A 17,115-nucleotide genomic window follows, 5' to 3' on the forward strand; every position below is an offset into this window, starting at 1 on the left:
TCATCCTTCCGTCTATAGTATAGACTCTATACAAATAGGAATTTATTTGAAGTTAGGATATTCTTTTTGAGAATTTGCTATCTTTAGTTTTTGTATTAATAATGAGCGTTCTTTTTATCTACGTGTAGGACTTCCAAATAGTAAATGAAATTGGGGTGAGACATAAGGATAATGTGAATATGGCACATGAGCATGGGGTGTTGTTAACTGTGATGCCTTTAGAGCCTCTGTAAAGAATGAAAAGTTGCCATGACTTAAGTATCCAAAAAGAAAAATTAGATTGTGCGTTTAGATAGCCAGGAGTCAAATAAAAAAAGCCTTCAGGAGAGCAACAAAGAACAACCCACAACAACCCAATAACCCACAAAGCATCAGCAAGTCAAAACAGCACAGTACATTGCTAACAGTGTTAAAATCTCACTTCTTGTTTTTTTTTTTTCACACTGCAAAAGGGGCACTGTGGCAGGGATTACTTAATAATGTAACACACTTTTCCAGTTCCACTTTTTATGTATCTGCAAAAACTATGATGAGGGAAATGTGAGAGAGTCCATAACAATAGGGGCACAACTTAAGGGCTTACGAGAGCAGTTTTCATAAATGTCCACTGGCTATGTGGAAAGTGACAGAGGGAGGTAGTGCTGCAGTATGCGCACTGCAAAAAGGCACAGACGGCTCTACTTGGGTTAGGCATCAGAATATACTGGGCAAAAACAGACACCTGGCACTCTTCACCCAGACGTCTGCCAAGCAGCAATTCCATCCTAAAAAGTGGTGGCACTGTAAGCCCATCAAAGTTAACAATTTCACCTATGGGATCATCTTATTATCTTTCATTACATTTTTTACATGAGGTTTTTCGCTTTGCAATAGATGGAAGAAAATAGAATTAAAACCAACTCTTTTCACATTTTGAGTTTCAGAAATGACAAACAGTGGGCTGTGAGGGCAGAGAACACAAACTGGAATATTAAGTCAACTCTGATCACTGCAAACAAGGTTATGTGTTAACATTCTTCTTTGACTAGAAAGATGCTTAATGGTCTTACACAAAACTAAAACATTACAGGCAACATTAGAACAATCTATAGATATACTGTAGATATATACAGTTAGGTCCATAAATATTTGGACAGAGACAACTTTTTTCTCATTTTGGTTCTGTACATTACCACAATGAATTTTAAATGAGACAACTCAGATGCAGTTGAAGTGCAGACTTTCAGCTTTAATTCAGTGGGGTGAACAAAACGACTGCATAAAAATGTGAGGCAACTAAAGCATTTTTTGAACACAATCCCTTCATTTCAGGGGCTCAAAAGTAATTGGACAAATGAAATAACTGGAAATAAAATGTTCGTTTCTAATACTTGGTTGAAAACCCTTTGCTGGCAATGACAGCCTGAAGTCTTGAACTCATGGACATCACCAGATGCTGGGTTTCCTCGTTTTTAATGCTCTGCCAGGCCTTTACTGCAGCGGCTTTCAGTTGCTATTTGTTTGTGGGCCTTTCTGTGCGAAGTTTAGTCTTCAACAAGTGAAATGCATATCAATTTATTGAAGCCATGGAAGACTGCCCTCTTGTTGGCCTTACCCTCTCCCTTTTCTCAAAAAAAAAGCAGAACTTAACCTCAGTCACAATCTGACTCCCCACCAGCGACAGGAACTTGAAAGAGCGATCCTGTCTGTCCCAGAAGTGGTCAGTGAAGCACTGGGCCGCACCTCGCTGATTCAGCAAGACATAGTGACGGACCCGGGGGTGGTAGTCAGGGAACGACCCTATGGCCTGCCGGAGGTGAAGCGTGCGGAGGTGGAGCTAGAAGTTCAACAGATGTTGGACATGGACATCATTGAAGAGAGTCACAGTTTGTGGTCCAGTCCCATCGTCCTCGTTTCTAAGCCCGAAGGCTCATTGAGAGTTTGTAACGACTTTCGACATCTTAATCAAGTCTCCAAGTTCGACGCCTACCTCATGCCTTGCATGGATGAACTCCTTGAGCAGCTGGGGATGGCCAGTTACTTCACTACTCTCAACATGACAAACGGATACTGGCAAATTACCTTAACGGCATCCGCAAGAGAAAAAACAGCCTTTAGCATCCCTAGCGGACACTGGCATACAAGTTCCTTCCATTTGGACTGCATGGGGCAGCAGCAACCTTTCTGCGTCTGGTAGACAGAGTGCTAAGGCCCCACCAGTCCTACTGTGCTGCCTACCTCAATGAAGTGGTCTTCTTTTCCGGCACCTGGGTGGAGCATGTGCTGCAGGTTTACGCCGTCCTCGTAACACTAGCAAAGGCCAGGCTACGTATCAATCCCCGGAAATGTTTCTTTGGATTGAACGAGGCCAAGTATTTAGGCTACCTGGTGGGAGGGGGGCTGGTGAAACCACAGTGTTCAAAAATCAAAGACATCCTTGAATGGCCCTGTCCGATAGTCAAGAAACAAGTGCAAGCTTTCTTGGGATTAGAGAGTAAACTACCGCTGGTTCGAACCTCGGTTTTCTGAGAGGGCCGCCCCCTTGACTGATCTGACAAAGAAGAGGGCCCCTTTCCATGTGGTGTCGAATGACTTGACGGAACTGGCATTCAGTGACTTAAAAACAGCCCTCACAACGGCACCTATTTTGAGAACTCCTGACTTTTCTCTTCCTTTTCTCCTCCAGACCGATGCTTCGGACACAGGACTAGGTGCCGTGTCGAGCACCCTGTGATGTACCCGAGTCAGAAACTGTTGGACCGGGAGAGTAGGAAACTGGTGGAACGGGAAGCCTTGGCCATCAAGTGGGCGGTAACTCACCTGCGGTACTAACTGCTGGGCCGGGAATTCACCCTGGTGACGGACCATGCAGCACTCCAGTGGATGGCCGTTCATAGGGAGTCGAATCCTCGGGTCACCAGGTGGTTCTTGGACCTGTAGCCATATAAGTTCACCGTCACTTATCATCACGGTAATCTCCAAGCCAACGTTGACGCTCACTCGCGGGCTCACGACCTCTCGGTTCGGTGGGTCTGGGCTGAAGGGGGGGGGGGGGTGTGTGTGTGGGGTCATGTCACGCACGAGCGCATAGGGAGCAGCTTAAGGACCCGACGCGCACCATGACATGTCGTGCCAGGGGACAACGGTGGGATGCTAACCTCTCTTTCTTTATTTCCTCAGAAAGAACGAAGCACCGCCGCCGTAAGATTACCCGGACTCCTAAAGAAACCAGCCACTTCCGGGTTCCTTCCTTCCCTCTGATACCCTCCTGATGACGTCATTTCTCCCATCCACCACCACGATTTCTTCCCAGCATCCTATCTGTTCACTTCCGTTCCCACCTCATAAATTGTCTGCCTGTCAAACCTTCTATGTCTGTTGTGTTGTATAAGAACGTGACTGACCATATTCTTTGCAGTATACGGGGACAAACCCCCAAAACTTTAAGCTCGTTTTTGTGTCTTTCTTACAAGATATACGTATATATAGATATTATAGATATATCGCAGCTGAAGACTCATTACTTTAGTCTAGCACACCCTGACTAGAGCTGCTGATTAGCTGTAAATATGGCATCTCTGTTTGTACGATATACAAGTCATATACATTAATTATAAACCGTTATTAACCATTCTTTGCTTTTTTTCTCTTCCTGGTATCCTGTTGTGGCACTTGGTGCCACTGCTCTACTGTCAAGCTGTTTTGCTGGTCATGGAAAAGTCATCACAATCATCAGAGATACCTCAGAATTATCTGATGGAAAGATTCTGCTGGGTGGTCCAATCTGATGGCAGAGACTCTTTTGTAGAACGTTCAGAATGGACTGGGTGGGTAGGACTACGACTTTGCCTTTCTCTGTTATGATTGACCACTGAGCCCCGAAAAAAGAATGTTTATTTTCTCCGGGGATGCTGCTGACTGGAGTTTTTTTATTCTCTCTTCTACAGTGTCAACTGGCCATAGTAGTATACAGTCCAACAGTTCATTAAAAGAGAGATCATGCTGGGCTCTGTGTTAACCAGTTTCAAACTACTTTGTTTTCCTCTATCTTTAAATGAATCATTATATTTGTATGTGCTCACTATGTAATTAGTGATTTGCAAATTCTGCCACAGCAGACATTTCCAAAACTGTTGATTTTCTTTTTTTCTAAGAGCACCGTCAAAATGTTTTGTGGACCTGATCAGATCAACATTACTGAGACTTTCACCTTTTCTTATTTTCAAATATTGTATGATGGACACAGGTGAGCTGTTGGCTCATTTTGTACCTCATTATTGTTTGGCTGCTAATTAAGGAAAAAAAAAAAAACAATTCATAGTGCCAAGTCTTTAACTTCTTTTGCCTTAATTTTAATAGACTTGCCGTTTATTAGCAGCAAAAAGTGGTACCTAATTAAGAAAAGGGTTAGAATGAAAACCTGTAGCCACTGCGGCCCTCCAGGATTGGAGCTGGACACCCCTGATGTAAGGTGACAAGTAATAGCTAAGGAAAAACAAATTTGCTCATTTGAACTGAGCGGTGCTAATTGTTGCTATCAGGCTGTTCATCATCTTTTCTTCTCACTCATCAAGAAATAAAAAATGACAATGGCAAACACCTCCATTATTTCCATTATTATGTCTTTTCATTGACAGGTTCAGATTTCAGCTTTGTAATTTTCTGCTCAAAATCCTATCAAGTCAGTACAAGGATATAACACCTTTATTAGTAATAATCATTATAAGACACTTTTACCATTTCTAATTCACAATTCAGCAGCAGTATAGCTTCTTTTATTTTTTTTATTGTTAAGAACTACACACTCTCTCTCTAAGAACACACAATATGTATTCTAGAAATGAAGCAATGACAAAATATTCCAATGGAAGTGATTTTCAAAGAAATCCCTCATAGTGGTGTTTGAATTAGGGCTGGGGTTATTTGGTGGGGGACAGGGGGGTTACACACAGATGTTGTGCTGAATCTGCCAACAGTCAGTGGGCTTTGAGGTTAGCTCAAACTGCTATCAAAGACACAAACAGATGCACGAAAATGAAAAAGCAGACAGTGAAAATCCAATTTTCAGAAGCCCTTTCACTTACTTTCTTTTCTTAAATGGCTTGTCCCTTGAAATAAATTGCAGCAAGTGTTACACTAGCATTTCGAAAGTGGATAATTCATAGGTACTTTTTTTTTTTCTCTCCTCAGTTAGAAGTAATAAGAGAGAGAAGCTGACAGCAGTTGGGCAATTTGGGGTTTATTTCAATTCTGTACACTAAGCAGCTGTCATAACTGGCCCCAATCAGACGCAAAGGGGGGAGGAGCAAAAGGAAGAGAAGTCCCTGATGTGGCTACCCGATTTTTTTTTTTTTTAAAGCATAAACCCCCTTTGGCAGCAAATGCAACCCTAACAATTCCGCTTTTGATCAACGTGATGGCCGACGTTTTTTTTCCCTTTTTAACAACCCCCTCGCATGCACGCAGCAGGCCTGCCAGCCAGTTATAAAGTGCATCTAATTAGGGAGACGATTATGTGGTAAGCTTAACTTCTTTGCACAAAAGCGGCCGTTACGCGGAATTGTCTCTTGTAGTAAAAGGGGGGGGAAGGGTAAACCACACACACACACACACACACACACACACACAAATAAAATCAGAAAATGTGTTAAGGTCATGTCCACTTGTAGAAGGCTGCTCGTCACTCCAGGGGCCGGCATCAGCAAAGTCCGTCACTCGGCTGCAGCTTCCACTGAAGAAGTGGGGTATGGAGGTGGAGGAGTGGTCAATACTGTTAATTTACAACTTAAGGGAAATACTTATCCACTATCTTTACTTTATTTGTACAATAAATGCCCACAAAAATTTTACATACTCTTATTAAATTACCCACAAATTACAATTTTTCCCATATTTCGATAACACTAATCTGGTGAAATGCTCATGGTACAAAGTGAATGCCTTACAGTTTAACACCCGAGTCACTAGAGTGAGATGTTACCCGCTATTTTATACAAGTTAAAGTATGGAGTTGACAAAAAGTCACTCACTCAAGACCCCACAGAAGTTTCCTACACCACACTATCTGTTCATATCTATTTAATAATTATCCTCCAACATTGCAAAGGAAAGCAGGTTAGGTTAACTGGTGGCTCTAAAATTGATCTTGCACGAATAACCAATTGGTATGTTCATGAATATGCCTTGAAATGAGCTGGCATATTGTAATATGTTAACTTTTGACTTGCACCCAGCACTGCCAGAATACACACCGGATTCCTATGAATGTTTAAGCAATTACGAAAATGAATGGATTTATTTTCATGTAAGAGTTCAAGAAGATGACCTACTAAAGATACCAAAGATTAATAATAAAATAACAATGGGAGGTCCAAAGCTGTGAAATGATCTGCCGGCTTATTTAAGAGACGCGCTTTCAGGCTCAGGTTTTAAATCCCAGCTGAAGACTCATTACTTTAGTCTAGCACACCCTGACTAGAGCTGCTAATTAGCTGTGAATATGGCATCTCTGTTTGTATGATATATAAGTCATATATATTAATTATAAACTGTTATTAACCATTCTTTGCTTTGTTTCTCTTCCTGGCGTTTACTGTTAAGCTGTTTTCTGGTCATGGAAAAGCCATTTAAGATACCTTGGAATCATTTGATGGAAAGTTTCTGTCATCAGAATGGACCACCCAGCAGAGAGTCTTTTGTAGACTGTCCAGAATGGAGGGGGAGGGTAGGACTGCGACTTTGCCTTTCTCTGTTATGACTGACCACTGAGCCACCCCCCCCCCCATTCCCCCGCCCCCACCCAAAAACGTTTATTTTCTCAAGGGATGCTGCTGACTGGAGTTTTTTTATTCTCTCTCCCACAATGTCAACTGGCCATAGTAGTATACAGTCCAACAGTTCATTAAAAGAGAGATTGTGCTGGGCTCCATGTTAACCAGTTTCAAACTACTTTGTTTTCCTGTATCTTAAAATGAATTATTATATTTACATGTGCTCATTATATAATTAGTAATTTGTAAAATTTACACTTGCATTTTCATTGAGAACTTGTCAAATTAATCTATGCCTGCACTCTTTGAAGAGCAATTGAATTGAATTTTACAGGTCCTGTACAATCCTACCTCTTGCCAGTGACATACAACAACATACTCTGCTTTCACACAACATGGAAATCTGAAGGTAAGATGAATAATGGGCACAGAACAGGTGAATAAGTCAGAACTTAAAAAAAAATCACTATTATACTGGCTTAAATGTTTCTTGTAGAATTATGAAGAAGATAAAATCAAAACTTTACAGTCTCTGGGCTAAAATCTCTTACCCATTACTTACTCTGTTAATTGGTATTTTCACAAATCCTGCATTAACCAGTAAAAAAAAAACGCATTAAGTTCTGTAAAATTGTCTTAACTGTTCAAGTCTGCCACCTGCTGGCCAAACATGTTCATTGCAGAAGATATATTTAAACCTTAAGATGTTCTGCAGAGGCTTACTGCATAGTTCTATATATTAAATATACTGCAAATTAATTTTTGCAGTTCTTCAATTGCCTATAAACTAACTATGCTTACAGTAGATACAGAAAATCTATGATATGTAAGAATTTCAGCAAAACCTTAACAAACACCAGCAAACTGCTCGTTATTTATCCAAGCATGCCCCCTGCTGACAAGACCTGTACATTGCAAAGGATATTTCATTCAAGAGTTGAATTGTTTTCAGTGAAACCTAGTGTTTCTTAATATTCTTTCAACACTTCTGCTTATAGGGTCACATCACATGAACAGAGAATTGTGAAATGTATACATGCATGTGCCAATCAACATGTAACCCATCGCCACTCTGTGGCATCATGATTAGTTAGCATAACTACCAGCCTTGAAACTACTGTATTCTCCTCCACATTACAAGTAGTGTGAACCTGTCCTTAACATCTGATGATAAACATGGAAGCCTTCATTACATAAGAAGTGTAACCTATCTGGGATTTCAGAAGACACTATGTGTACAGTCAACTCAAGAATTATAATTCATGAAGATTAGTAAAAATGATTGTTAAAAATAAACAAAAAAAAGTTTCAAAAGGTTTTGGTCAGACATTTGGAGAAAGTATTAACATTCATTCTATTAAAAATTAGGGATTTTACCTCAAACCTATACACGTGGACAAATTTGTTGGTACCCAGCCATGAAAAAAGAAGAACCTACAACTGGGCGTTGCGGGAATGTTTGGGCCCTTTGTTGCTGCACTTCCACCACACCTGGAAGTGCTGCCAGAAGAAGGAAATTAAACACCTGGAGCACTTCCGGGCGCCGTATAAAAGGAGCCAGCAGCCACTACTCCGAGAGCCAGAGTTGGGAGGTGGAGGGCAAAGCTTGTGGGAGGAAAAGAAAAAGAAGAAGAGATTTGTGTGCTGGTGCTTGGAACTGTGCTATACAGGTGGGAAATGGGGGAAGGCGTTTCCCACATGGAAAAATAAGAAAAATAAAAATGAGTGTGCTGAACCTGTGCTTCTGTCTTTTGTGTCAGGTGTTTGGAGAGCTGTGTGCCCTCTGGTATATCTCTTTCTCTCTATTATATATATACTTAAACATACAGTGGAACGAACATAATTTATTCCAGAAACGTGCTCACAGTCCAAAGCACTGGTATATCAAAGTGAATTTCCCCATAAGAAATAATGGAAACTTAGATGATTCGTTCCACAACACACAACTATTCATATAAAAATGATTAATACAAAATATAAAGTAAAAATGCATAAAACAAATTATCCTGCACTATACCTTTGAAAAGAATCATGGCTGGTGTGAGTGAGTTTCTAAACTCTTGTGGGATTCCACCCAGCGGGACAATGCACGGAAAAGCGTCCCAAAGCAATTGCAGTCTCCCAGCGCTGTATCAGTTCGTCGTAAAAGCAAATCTGAAAAGATCGCGGACATGCTATAAGCACCTGCCGTCGATGGGTGATACAAGGAACATTATAAACACGCAGGGCACAGTACTAGTTGGCCACGACCCTGCCTGACTGCTGTGTCTGTGTATAGGAGAGTGGCAGACCCATCCATCCATCCATCCATTTTCCAACCCGCTGAATCTGAACACAGGGTCACAGGGGTCTGCTGGAGCCAATCCCAGCCAACACAGGGCACAAGGCAGGAACCATTCCCGGGCCGGGTGCCAACCCACCGCAGGTGGCAGATCCTGCTACAATAAATAACCACGCTGTTGCTGTTTCAAGCTGAATAAAGCTGGTGTTGCTAAAGTACTGAGACTCAGCTTCGAGTTTTGGAGTGCAACACGGGGACTTGCACGTCACAGCACACAAGCGCGTGCACACACACACACAGTCACAATGCTGTAGTAAACAGTATACGCTCGTACGGATGTTAACTATATGAGTGAGGCACGCCGACTCAGACGGAGAATAGGGAACAATTGCCCACAATCCTGCAGCGAGAGAGAGAGAGAAGAACCATCAGCTCAGTTGTGATCACATGATGCTCAGCAGACAAAGCGTATACATACTACACGTACTGCAAGACCTCGCTCGTTTATCAAGTCAAAATTTATTAAAAATTTTAGCTTGTCTTGCAAAACACTCGTAAACCAAGTTACTCGCAAACCAAGGTTCCACTGTATATATATATAATACAAACACCTGAACGCATCTGATTGCGTTCTCAAAGCTGCACGAATCCGTTTAAGTAACTCATAAAGGGATACAACTGGCAATTACAAAAATCCTGTGTATGTCTGTGTGTTGACTTTTTTTGTTTTTTTGCATTATTAAATGTTTTCCCCAAGGTTAAAAATTTGATCTCATAAATTAAAATAATATTGGAATAAAGAATATTAGAGTTATAACAGTTAAGAAAAAAAGGTATGAAGGCATCTGGCAAAGGTTTACCAAGTGCACACATACAAACATGAAGTATTTAAAGCCCATTTTACAGCACCCTGTTGTACAGAACAAGGTTGTGGGTTAAATAGTTTTACTTTTTTTTTTTTTGCATTTTGCTGTAGCTGCAGAACTAACCTGGATTCCTGAAGTGGTGAAATAAGGAATTTCAAACTTGACGCTGATTGGTGGCTTTCCCTCTTTGTCTTCTGCTTCTACAGATGGAAGGCCAAAGTGAGCCCTCATCAAATACTCTTTGCCACCCTACAAGTTTCAAAGCAAGAGTTACTTTTGGAGAATCAGCATATGCATGCAATTAAACAGGCCTGGTTATGTTCTTGGATTATACTGGCTACATTTTTTGTCATAAAACCTTTCAGACAATTTGTATGAGAAGTAGGCCGAAAAAAAAAAAAAAAGTGAAATTTTACTGATACTAAAAGAAACCTGAATTAACAAACTAGCATTCGGGAGGTGGCCAAGAATATTGAATGCAGAAAATTGAACATACAGTAACAGCAAAGTCTAGCAATCCGCAGCCGATACTATACAATAACCCTTCCATATCAAATATTCTGCTGTGCTTTGCTTCATCAAGGTTACCTACAGTGGGGGAAATAAGTATTTGATCCCCAGCTGAATTTGTAAGTTTGCTCACATTTACAAAGAAATGAACAGTCTGTAATTTTTATGGTAGTTTCATTTTAATGGAGAGAAACAGAATATCAACCAGAAATCCAGAAAAAATACATTGTATTAAGGTTATAAATTGATTTGCATATCATTGAGTGAAATAAGGATTTGATCCCCTACAACCCAGCTAGAATTCTGGCTCTCTCACATTGGCAAGTGGCACACAGATTACAATCAATCAATCAATTACAGATACTCCTGATCTCAACTCGTTATGTGTATAAAGCACACCTGTCCACAGAATCAGTTTCTTCCATTCCAACCTCTCCACCATCATGGGCAACACCAAAGGACGTCAGGGACCAGCACAAGGCTGGAATGGGCAACAAGACCATCAGCAAGAAGCTTGGTGAGAAGATGACAACTGTTGGTGTGATTATTCAGAAATGAAAGAAATACAAAATGACCATCAATCGCTCTCGATTATACGGTACACGGCCCCGTCCACTGGCCCCTCAATACGGTGAAGTCATCCTGTACCCTTAGTAGAAAAACAGCTCCAAAGTATAAGGTTTCCACCTCCGTGCTTGACTGTGGGGATGGTGTTCTTTGGGTCATACTCAGCATTCCTCTTCCTCTAAACAAGAAGGGTTGAGTTGATGCCAAAAACGCTCGATTTTGGTTTCATCTGACCACTGCACTTTCTCTCAAGCCTTCTCTGAATCATTTAGATGTTCACTGGCAAACTTAAGATGGGCCTGTACATGTGCCTTCTTGAGCTGGGGGAAACTTGCGGGTGCTGCAAGATTTCAATCCATTACGGCATAGTGTGTTATCAATGGTGTTCTTGGTGACTGTGGTGGTCCCAACTACCTTCAGATCATTAACAAGCTCCACCTGTGTAGTTTTGGGTTGATCCCTCACCTTTCTCATGGTCATCCTCACCCCATGAGGCAAGACCTTGCATGGAATTCCAGACAGAGGGCGATTGATGGTCATTTTATATTTCTTCCATTTCTGAATAATCGCACCAACAGTTGTCACCTTCTCACCATCATGTATCCCATTCCAGCCTTGTGCAGGTCCCTGACGTCCTTTGGTGTTGCCCATGATGGTGGAGAGGTTGGAATGGAAGAAACTGATTCTGTGGACAGGTGTGCTTTATACACATAACGAGTTGAGATCAGGAGTATCTGTAATTGATTGATTGATTGTAATCTGTGTGCCACATGCCAATGTGAGAGAGCCAGAATTCTAGCTGGGTTGTAGGGGATCAAATCCTTATTTCACTCAATGACATGCAAATCAATTTAGAACTTTTACGTAATGTGTTTTTTCTGGATTTTTGGTTGATATTCTGTCTCTCTCCATTAAAATGAAAATACCATAAAAATTAAGAGACTGTTCATTTCTTTGTCAGTGAGCAAACTTACAAATTCAGCAGGGGATCAAATACTTATTTCCCCCACTGTACATCCAATGACATTAACTTCTTTGGATGCTCATTTGCCTTAAATTCTATTCCTACTTACTGGAAAGGATTTAATGGACCAGACTATTTCACTGTTCTCTGGAACCCATTTGACGCTGCCCACGGTAGTTTTGAATTTAGGCGAGTCTGCATCATTAGGAACTGGAATGTGGATTTCAACATTGTTGGCGGTGGACCTTCGTTTGAACTGACTTTTTGCCTGGAAGAGAGCGAAAGATTGACAAAAAAAAAATCGATGAGAGTCAGAGCTAGTATCTGATGGCCATTATTACAGCATAGCCTTATCCTTAGTAACAAAAACAATGTCTGTTTCAGCTTAGAAGCTTAACTTGGAACGAGCTTCGCAAAGCTCACGGGATGACTCTTAACAAATTTACTCAAATTGTCTATGCATACTGAAGTCATGGATGCTACACTTCTATCATTTTCTATACTTTGTGAAACGTCGTTTGCCAGAATGTAAACTACTTCAAAACAGTCAACTTAACCAGACCTCCTGACATCTGAAATGCCGAGGCTGGATTGCTTGCTGATATATTTATTACCTTTATCATGTATTCAATGCGGCTATGTGAGTGCTTCTCGATAACAGACTCAATCCAGATCAGTGGTTTCACCTTGAAAGGAAATAAGAGTGATAGTTACATTTCGGCCTTAAGAGGGATGTTGTTTCAACCAATGACCGAATGTAGCTCTTGCTGGCAGCTACGGGCTTACATGTGTGTTGAGTCTGTAAGACATAAGCTCAAACTCGCCATCCGGAGGAATGAAGGAAATGGTTCGGTCATTTTCGAAACGAGAGAGTCGCACACATTGGTGGAACTTCACATCTTCCAGCTCCACAGATTTACTCTTCCCACCTGAGGATAAAAGGAAAGATACAAGCTCAAATAAAACATAATACTAGGACTTGCATTTGCGTAAACCCACACATTGGCAAGTTAAACGTACACCAAAATTTTGCTTTTGGAAGTCAAAGAATTTGAAAATCACTATCAGTCACATTGGAAACCTGCTCTATAATCTGAAAACTGTAAAGGTGTACTGCTGAGGCACAGAAAGGTCAGAATATTTCAGAATCCCTTTACCAAGCTCTTCATTAGCTGACATTTGATCAGGTAAGTGGATATGTCACCATTTGCATTGGGTGTGACGAGGATGGACAGGATTAGAAATGACGACATTACAGGGTCAGCTCAGGTGGGACGGTTGGGATAGACAAAGTCAGAGAGGTGAGATTGCGTTGGTTTGGACATGTGCAAGAGAAGAGATGATGGGTATATTGGGAGAAGGGTGCTAAGGATAGAGCTGACAGGTAAGGGGAAGAGAGGAAGGCCTAAGAGAAGGTTTATGGATGTGGTGAGAGAGGACATGGCGGTGATGGGTGTAACAGAGTAAGATAGCGAGGACAGGAAGATATGGAACATAATGTAGATGTGGTGACCCCTAGCAAGAGCAGTCGAAAGAAGATCTTTTACATACCTGACATGAACCAACACCTGTTCTATGATGCTAGCGTCTGTGCTGCTATCTGTAAGAACTGATAAGAATTTCCTTTCTTGTATTTCCTTTTCAACCTGATCTCTTGACAGTTGTGCAATTGCTCCAATAAATTCTCTACATGCATGATCACTGTGATAAGTAGAACCAAGATCTAGGTCATTTGCTGCATCAAAAGTTTGCAAAGGCTGTTAAATTTTACTAATGGTAATTCACTTTTGACAACATAGTGTTTTGTCAGGACATCATGTTGCTCTTCGTTTATTTTTATTATGTTCTTTGCTATTGTTGTTTGTTCAGAGAAAGAAGCTACAGACCGGGAACCCATACGCTTCTTGTGATGCACAGATTTGTCATGCTTTATTTTTTCTTTTTTTACAGTAACAAAAGATCTCATTGAGTCAGAAATTGCGAGGAACTTATGACACACCCAACAAAACATTGTGTTGTTCACTTTATCATGTTCCAGCCATGGAAATTCCTTTGTCCATGAAACCAAAAAGCTATGTTTTCTTTTGGCCCCATAGTCAGATATTTCTGAATTCTGGCTGTCTGCTCTTCTTCCTCTTTTCCCTGTTCTTCATACTGACCTGTCTGTTTTGGCCAAATACAGCTGAAATATTTGCGTAAATCTACGCGTCCACTCTTTCTCAAATTTTTACACCCGTGTACTTACGCTAACACACACGTATCAGCGGTTTCGCAGGCTATAATTTAATTAGCTTCACGGCCCACGGAAACTCTATGGACCCCCAAAACAAAAACAAAAAAAAACCCTTATAAACTTTCACGTAAGCAGCAGAACGTTTTGCGTGTGCACACAGAACTGTAAAGGACTCTTTTGTTTCCCCGTGTCCCTTCAGGGGCTCTGTAAAACTCTGCACTTAGCAACAGTAAATAAATGAAGTGAGAAATACACTCCTTTACGGGGTGGGTGGCAGCAATGTACCAATTGTGTTTGCCAAACATAATATAGCAATGATCCGGCTGGAGATTCAGAGGGCCAATGTGGTTGGACAGCTACTGAGCGCTAGGCTTTCTGAAGGTGTAGTGCGATTTGCAAATAAAAACACTTCAGTGAGTAAGGAGAGGGGCGGAAGGAACGCAAGAGATGGGATGGAGTGTAGAAGGTGTAGAAGGAAAAAACAGAAATCTTAGTGACTGACAAATATGGAAATAGCGATGGTATTCGGAATAGAATAAACTTGATCTCTTAGGTTTAAAAGCGAAGGTGGAGGTAAAGAATTTAGGGGTAATCATGGACTCTGACCTTAACTTTACATCACATATTAACCAGATTACTAGGACTTCATTTTGTCACTCAAGGAATATAACAAAAGTTAGACCTCTTATAACATTACAAGATGCTGAAAAATTAGTTCACGCTTTTGTTTTTAGTCCACTAGATTACTGTAACAGGACTACCCAAGACAGACATCAACAGGTTGCAGCAGCCAGAATCTTAATGTAAGTAGGAAAAGAAAATTTGCGCACATCACACCGGTTTTAGCATGACCTTCTAACTTTAGAAGTGGTGAGGCGGCCTTTTGCTGTTATGCACCTACAAACTACAATTCTTTACCAACAGAAATTCACCAGGCTAATACAGTGGAACACTGTATTATATACACAGTATATATAAATAAAACTGCTAAAAAAATATTATTTTAATTTAATTTTTTCACAGCTACATTTTAGTTGTTTTCCTAAAAGGCTATATGGGCATGACGCCTGAAAACCAAGAAAACTGAATTTAGAGCATTTATGTTGGGTATAATGCCCAGTGCAGGCTTTGGCCTTGTAACCCCTACAGACTTTGTTTTTGTTTTCCTCCAGCCTAAATGGAGTTTTTTTTTTTTTTTTTTTTTTTTTATTAAAAAACATCTCTGCTACTTGCGTTGTGAAGGGGGGGCTGGGCTGAACGCACATTAAGGAGATGCGGTCGGATCTGCTGCTGGCTTGCTGTTGCTGCTGCTGAGCTGTGTGATCTGCTTGTTGCGCTGCGCGTTGATCATTTAAAAGCATATGCAGCAGCTGTCCTTTTGTCTCACTGCCTTGTCTTGTGGGTTGTTTAAGTGTCTTTCCGAGAAGATTACATCTCAACTGAAGATTTTTGTTATTAGAATAGAGAGATATACTGTGAGGGACAGCCAACAGTCTGGCCCGGCCGGGACACCCTCAGTCGGCAAGGACAAGGAGAGATGGCATCCACAGGGCATTGTCTCCCCCAGAACACTAGATGAAGTCCCCCTGGTTTGCAGCAGCACCTCAGATTCCCACAGGGTATCATGGGACTTGGAGTTTGTCGGCTCTATTGGGATCTGTGGGTGCTGCGGGGTCTCAAGAGCCCTACTATGTTAAGCTTTCGCTTCACCCGGAAGTGCTACCGGACCATGCTGCCAGACCACCAGAAGTAATCCTGAGTGCAGCATAAAAGGAGGCTGCTGTCTTCATTCCAGGAGCCAGAGTTGGGAGATGGAGGTCAACCCTTGCTGGAGGAGGAGGAGTAGAGGCAGAAGGAGACAGAGAAAGAAAGAAGAAAAGCGTACTTATTGTGTTTATAGCACTGTGCTTAGTGTGGCCCTGTTGGGAAACAATTTGGGAAACGTTTCCCACTGAAATAAAGCCTTCTGTCCACGTCTGTTTGTGTCAGGTCAGGTGAGCTGGTGTGCCCCCTGGTGGCCAAAATACTCATCATAAATATATAAGGATGCAACTATTTATCTGTTTTTAAGATTGTTTAGATTAATTTGCTTTTTTTTTTTTCTTCTTTAATATTATTGCCTTATCTTGGTTTTCTTTCCTTGTAACTTACTCGTTAACATTTTATAAAGCATTTTGAGTTATATTTTTTGAATGAAAATGTGCTATATAAATAAATAGTATTGTTGCAAACATTAATAACTCGTCTGAGAAAACTTGCAGCAAAAAGCAGCCCACTGTGATTTTTAAACAAAATGCCAATTGATCCCTCTGGGACAGGTCGTATCTATGAAGTCACAAGTACTCATTTTAAACCCCTACCAAGATGTACTTACGTCCAGTGTTTTCAAACAGGACCTTATCATTCAAGCCAAGTCTCAGTTCTGGCATGCCAGACAGGAACACTCTCATTTTGATGGATCCTACAATCTCACTGCGCAGTACGTTTCCATTGGCGCTAACCTGAATAAATAGAGAAGAAGTTATATATATATATATATATATATATATAAAAAAGTGAGAGTTAGGGAGCTTTAGTTTAACAAAACAAACAAACAAACAAAAGTCTGGCACAGGATTAACGAGCATCTCTAAAACCAATGAGGTCCATGGCTTTATTTTCCCCCATTCACCTTAACTCAGGTTTTATTTCCCAGATGCATCACAGGGAGCCCCGTTCTTATCTCAGAGCTGTGCAACATGTAATAAGACAGACATAGTGGCACTGACAATGGTTGCATAATGATGTTATGATCGGTTAGAAAATCTGAAGCAGTCCAATGGAAAACGCAACATTCTGCTACAAAAATAATCCGTTTAAATGTCATAATGGAGGACAAACGGTATAAATTAGCTACATTTCACACAAATGCTTGCTATGTATAGAAAGACACACTATTGGCTAAT

The 17,115-nt window shown here is 41.0% G+C and overlaps 1 protein-coding gene and 1 long non-coding RNA gene across 2 annotated transcripts in view; one reads left to right on the plus strand and one right to left on the minus strand.

Annotated features, from left to right (window-relative positions):
* The window catches only part of ap1m1 (adaptor related protein complex 1 subunit mu 1), a 113,687-nt gene that overhangs the window by 59,434 nt on the left and 37,138 nt on the right, over positions 1 to 17,115 (minus strand). The window contains exons 6-10 of the mRNA XM_051935014.1: positions 16,545 to 16,671; positions 12,724 to 12,866; positions 12,552 to 12,623; positions 12,047 to 12,205; positions 10,020 to 10,145 (exon numbers count right to left, since the gene is read on the minus strand). Of these exons, the coding sequence (XP_051790974.1) occupies positions 10,020 to 10,145; positions 12,047 to 12,205; positions 12,552 to 12,623; positions 12,724 to 12,866; positions 16,545 to 16,671 (627 nt within the window). The remainder of the gene's footprint in view (positions 1 to 10,019; positions 10,146 to 12,046; positions 12,206 to 12,551; positions 12,624 to 12,723; positions 12,867 to 16,544; positions 16,672 to 17,115) is intronic.
* LOC127529878 (uncharacterized) overlaps positions 8,898 to 17,115 on the plus strand; it is a 71,718-nt gene continuing 63,500 nt past the window's right edge. The window contains exons 1-2 of the long non-coding RNA XR_007936482.1: positions 8,898 to 9,031; positions 9,175 to 9,236. This is a non-coding gene — a long non-coding RNA (uncharacterized LOC127529878). The remainder of the gene's footprint in view (positions 9,032 to 9,174; positions 9,237 to 17,115) is intronic.

The sequence above is a fragment of the Erpetoichthys calabaricus genome, chromosome 12 (assembly GCF_900747795.2).
Source record: "Erpetoichthys calabaricus chromosome 12, fErpCal1.3, whole genome shotgun sequence".
In the NCBI taxonomy this organism is placed as follows: domain Eukaryota; kingdom Metazoa; phylum Chordata; class Cladistia; order Polypteriformes; family Polypteridae; genus Erpetoichthys; species Erpetoichthys calabaricus.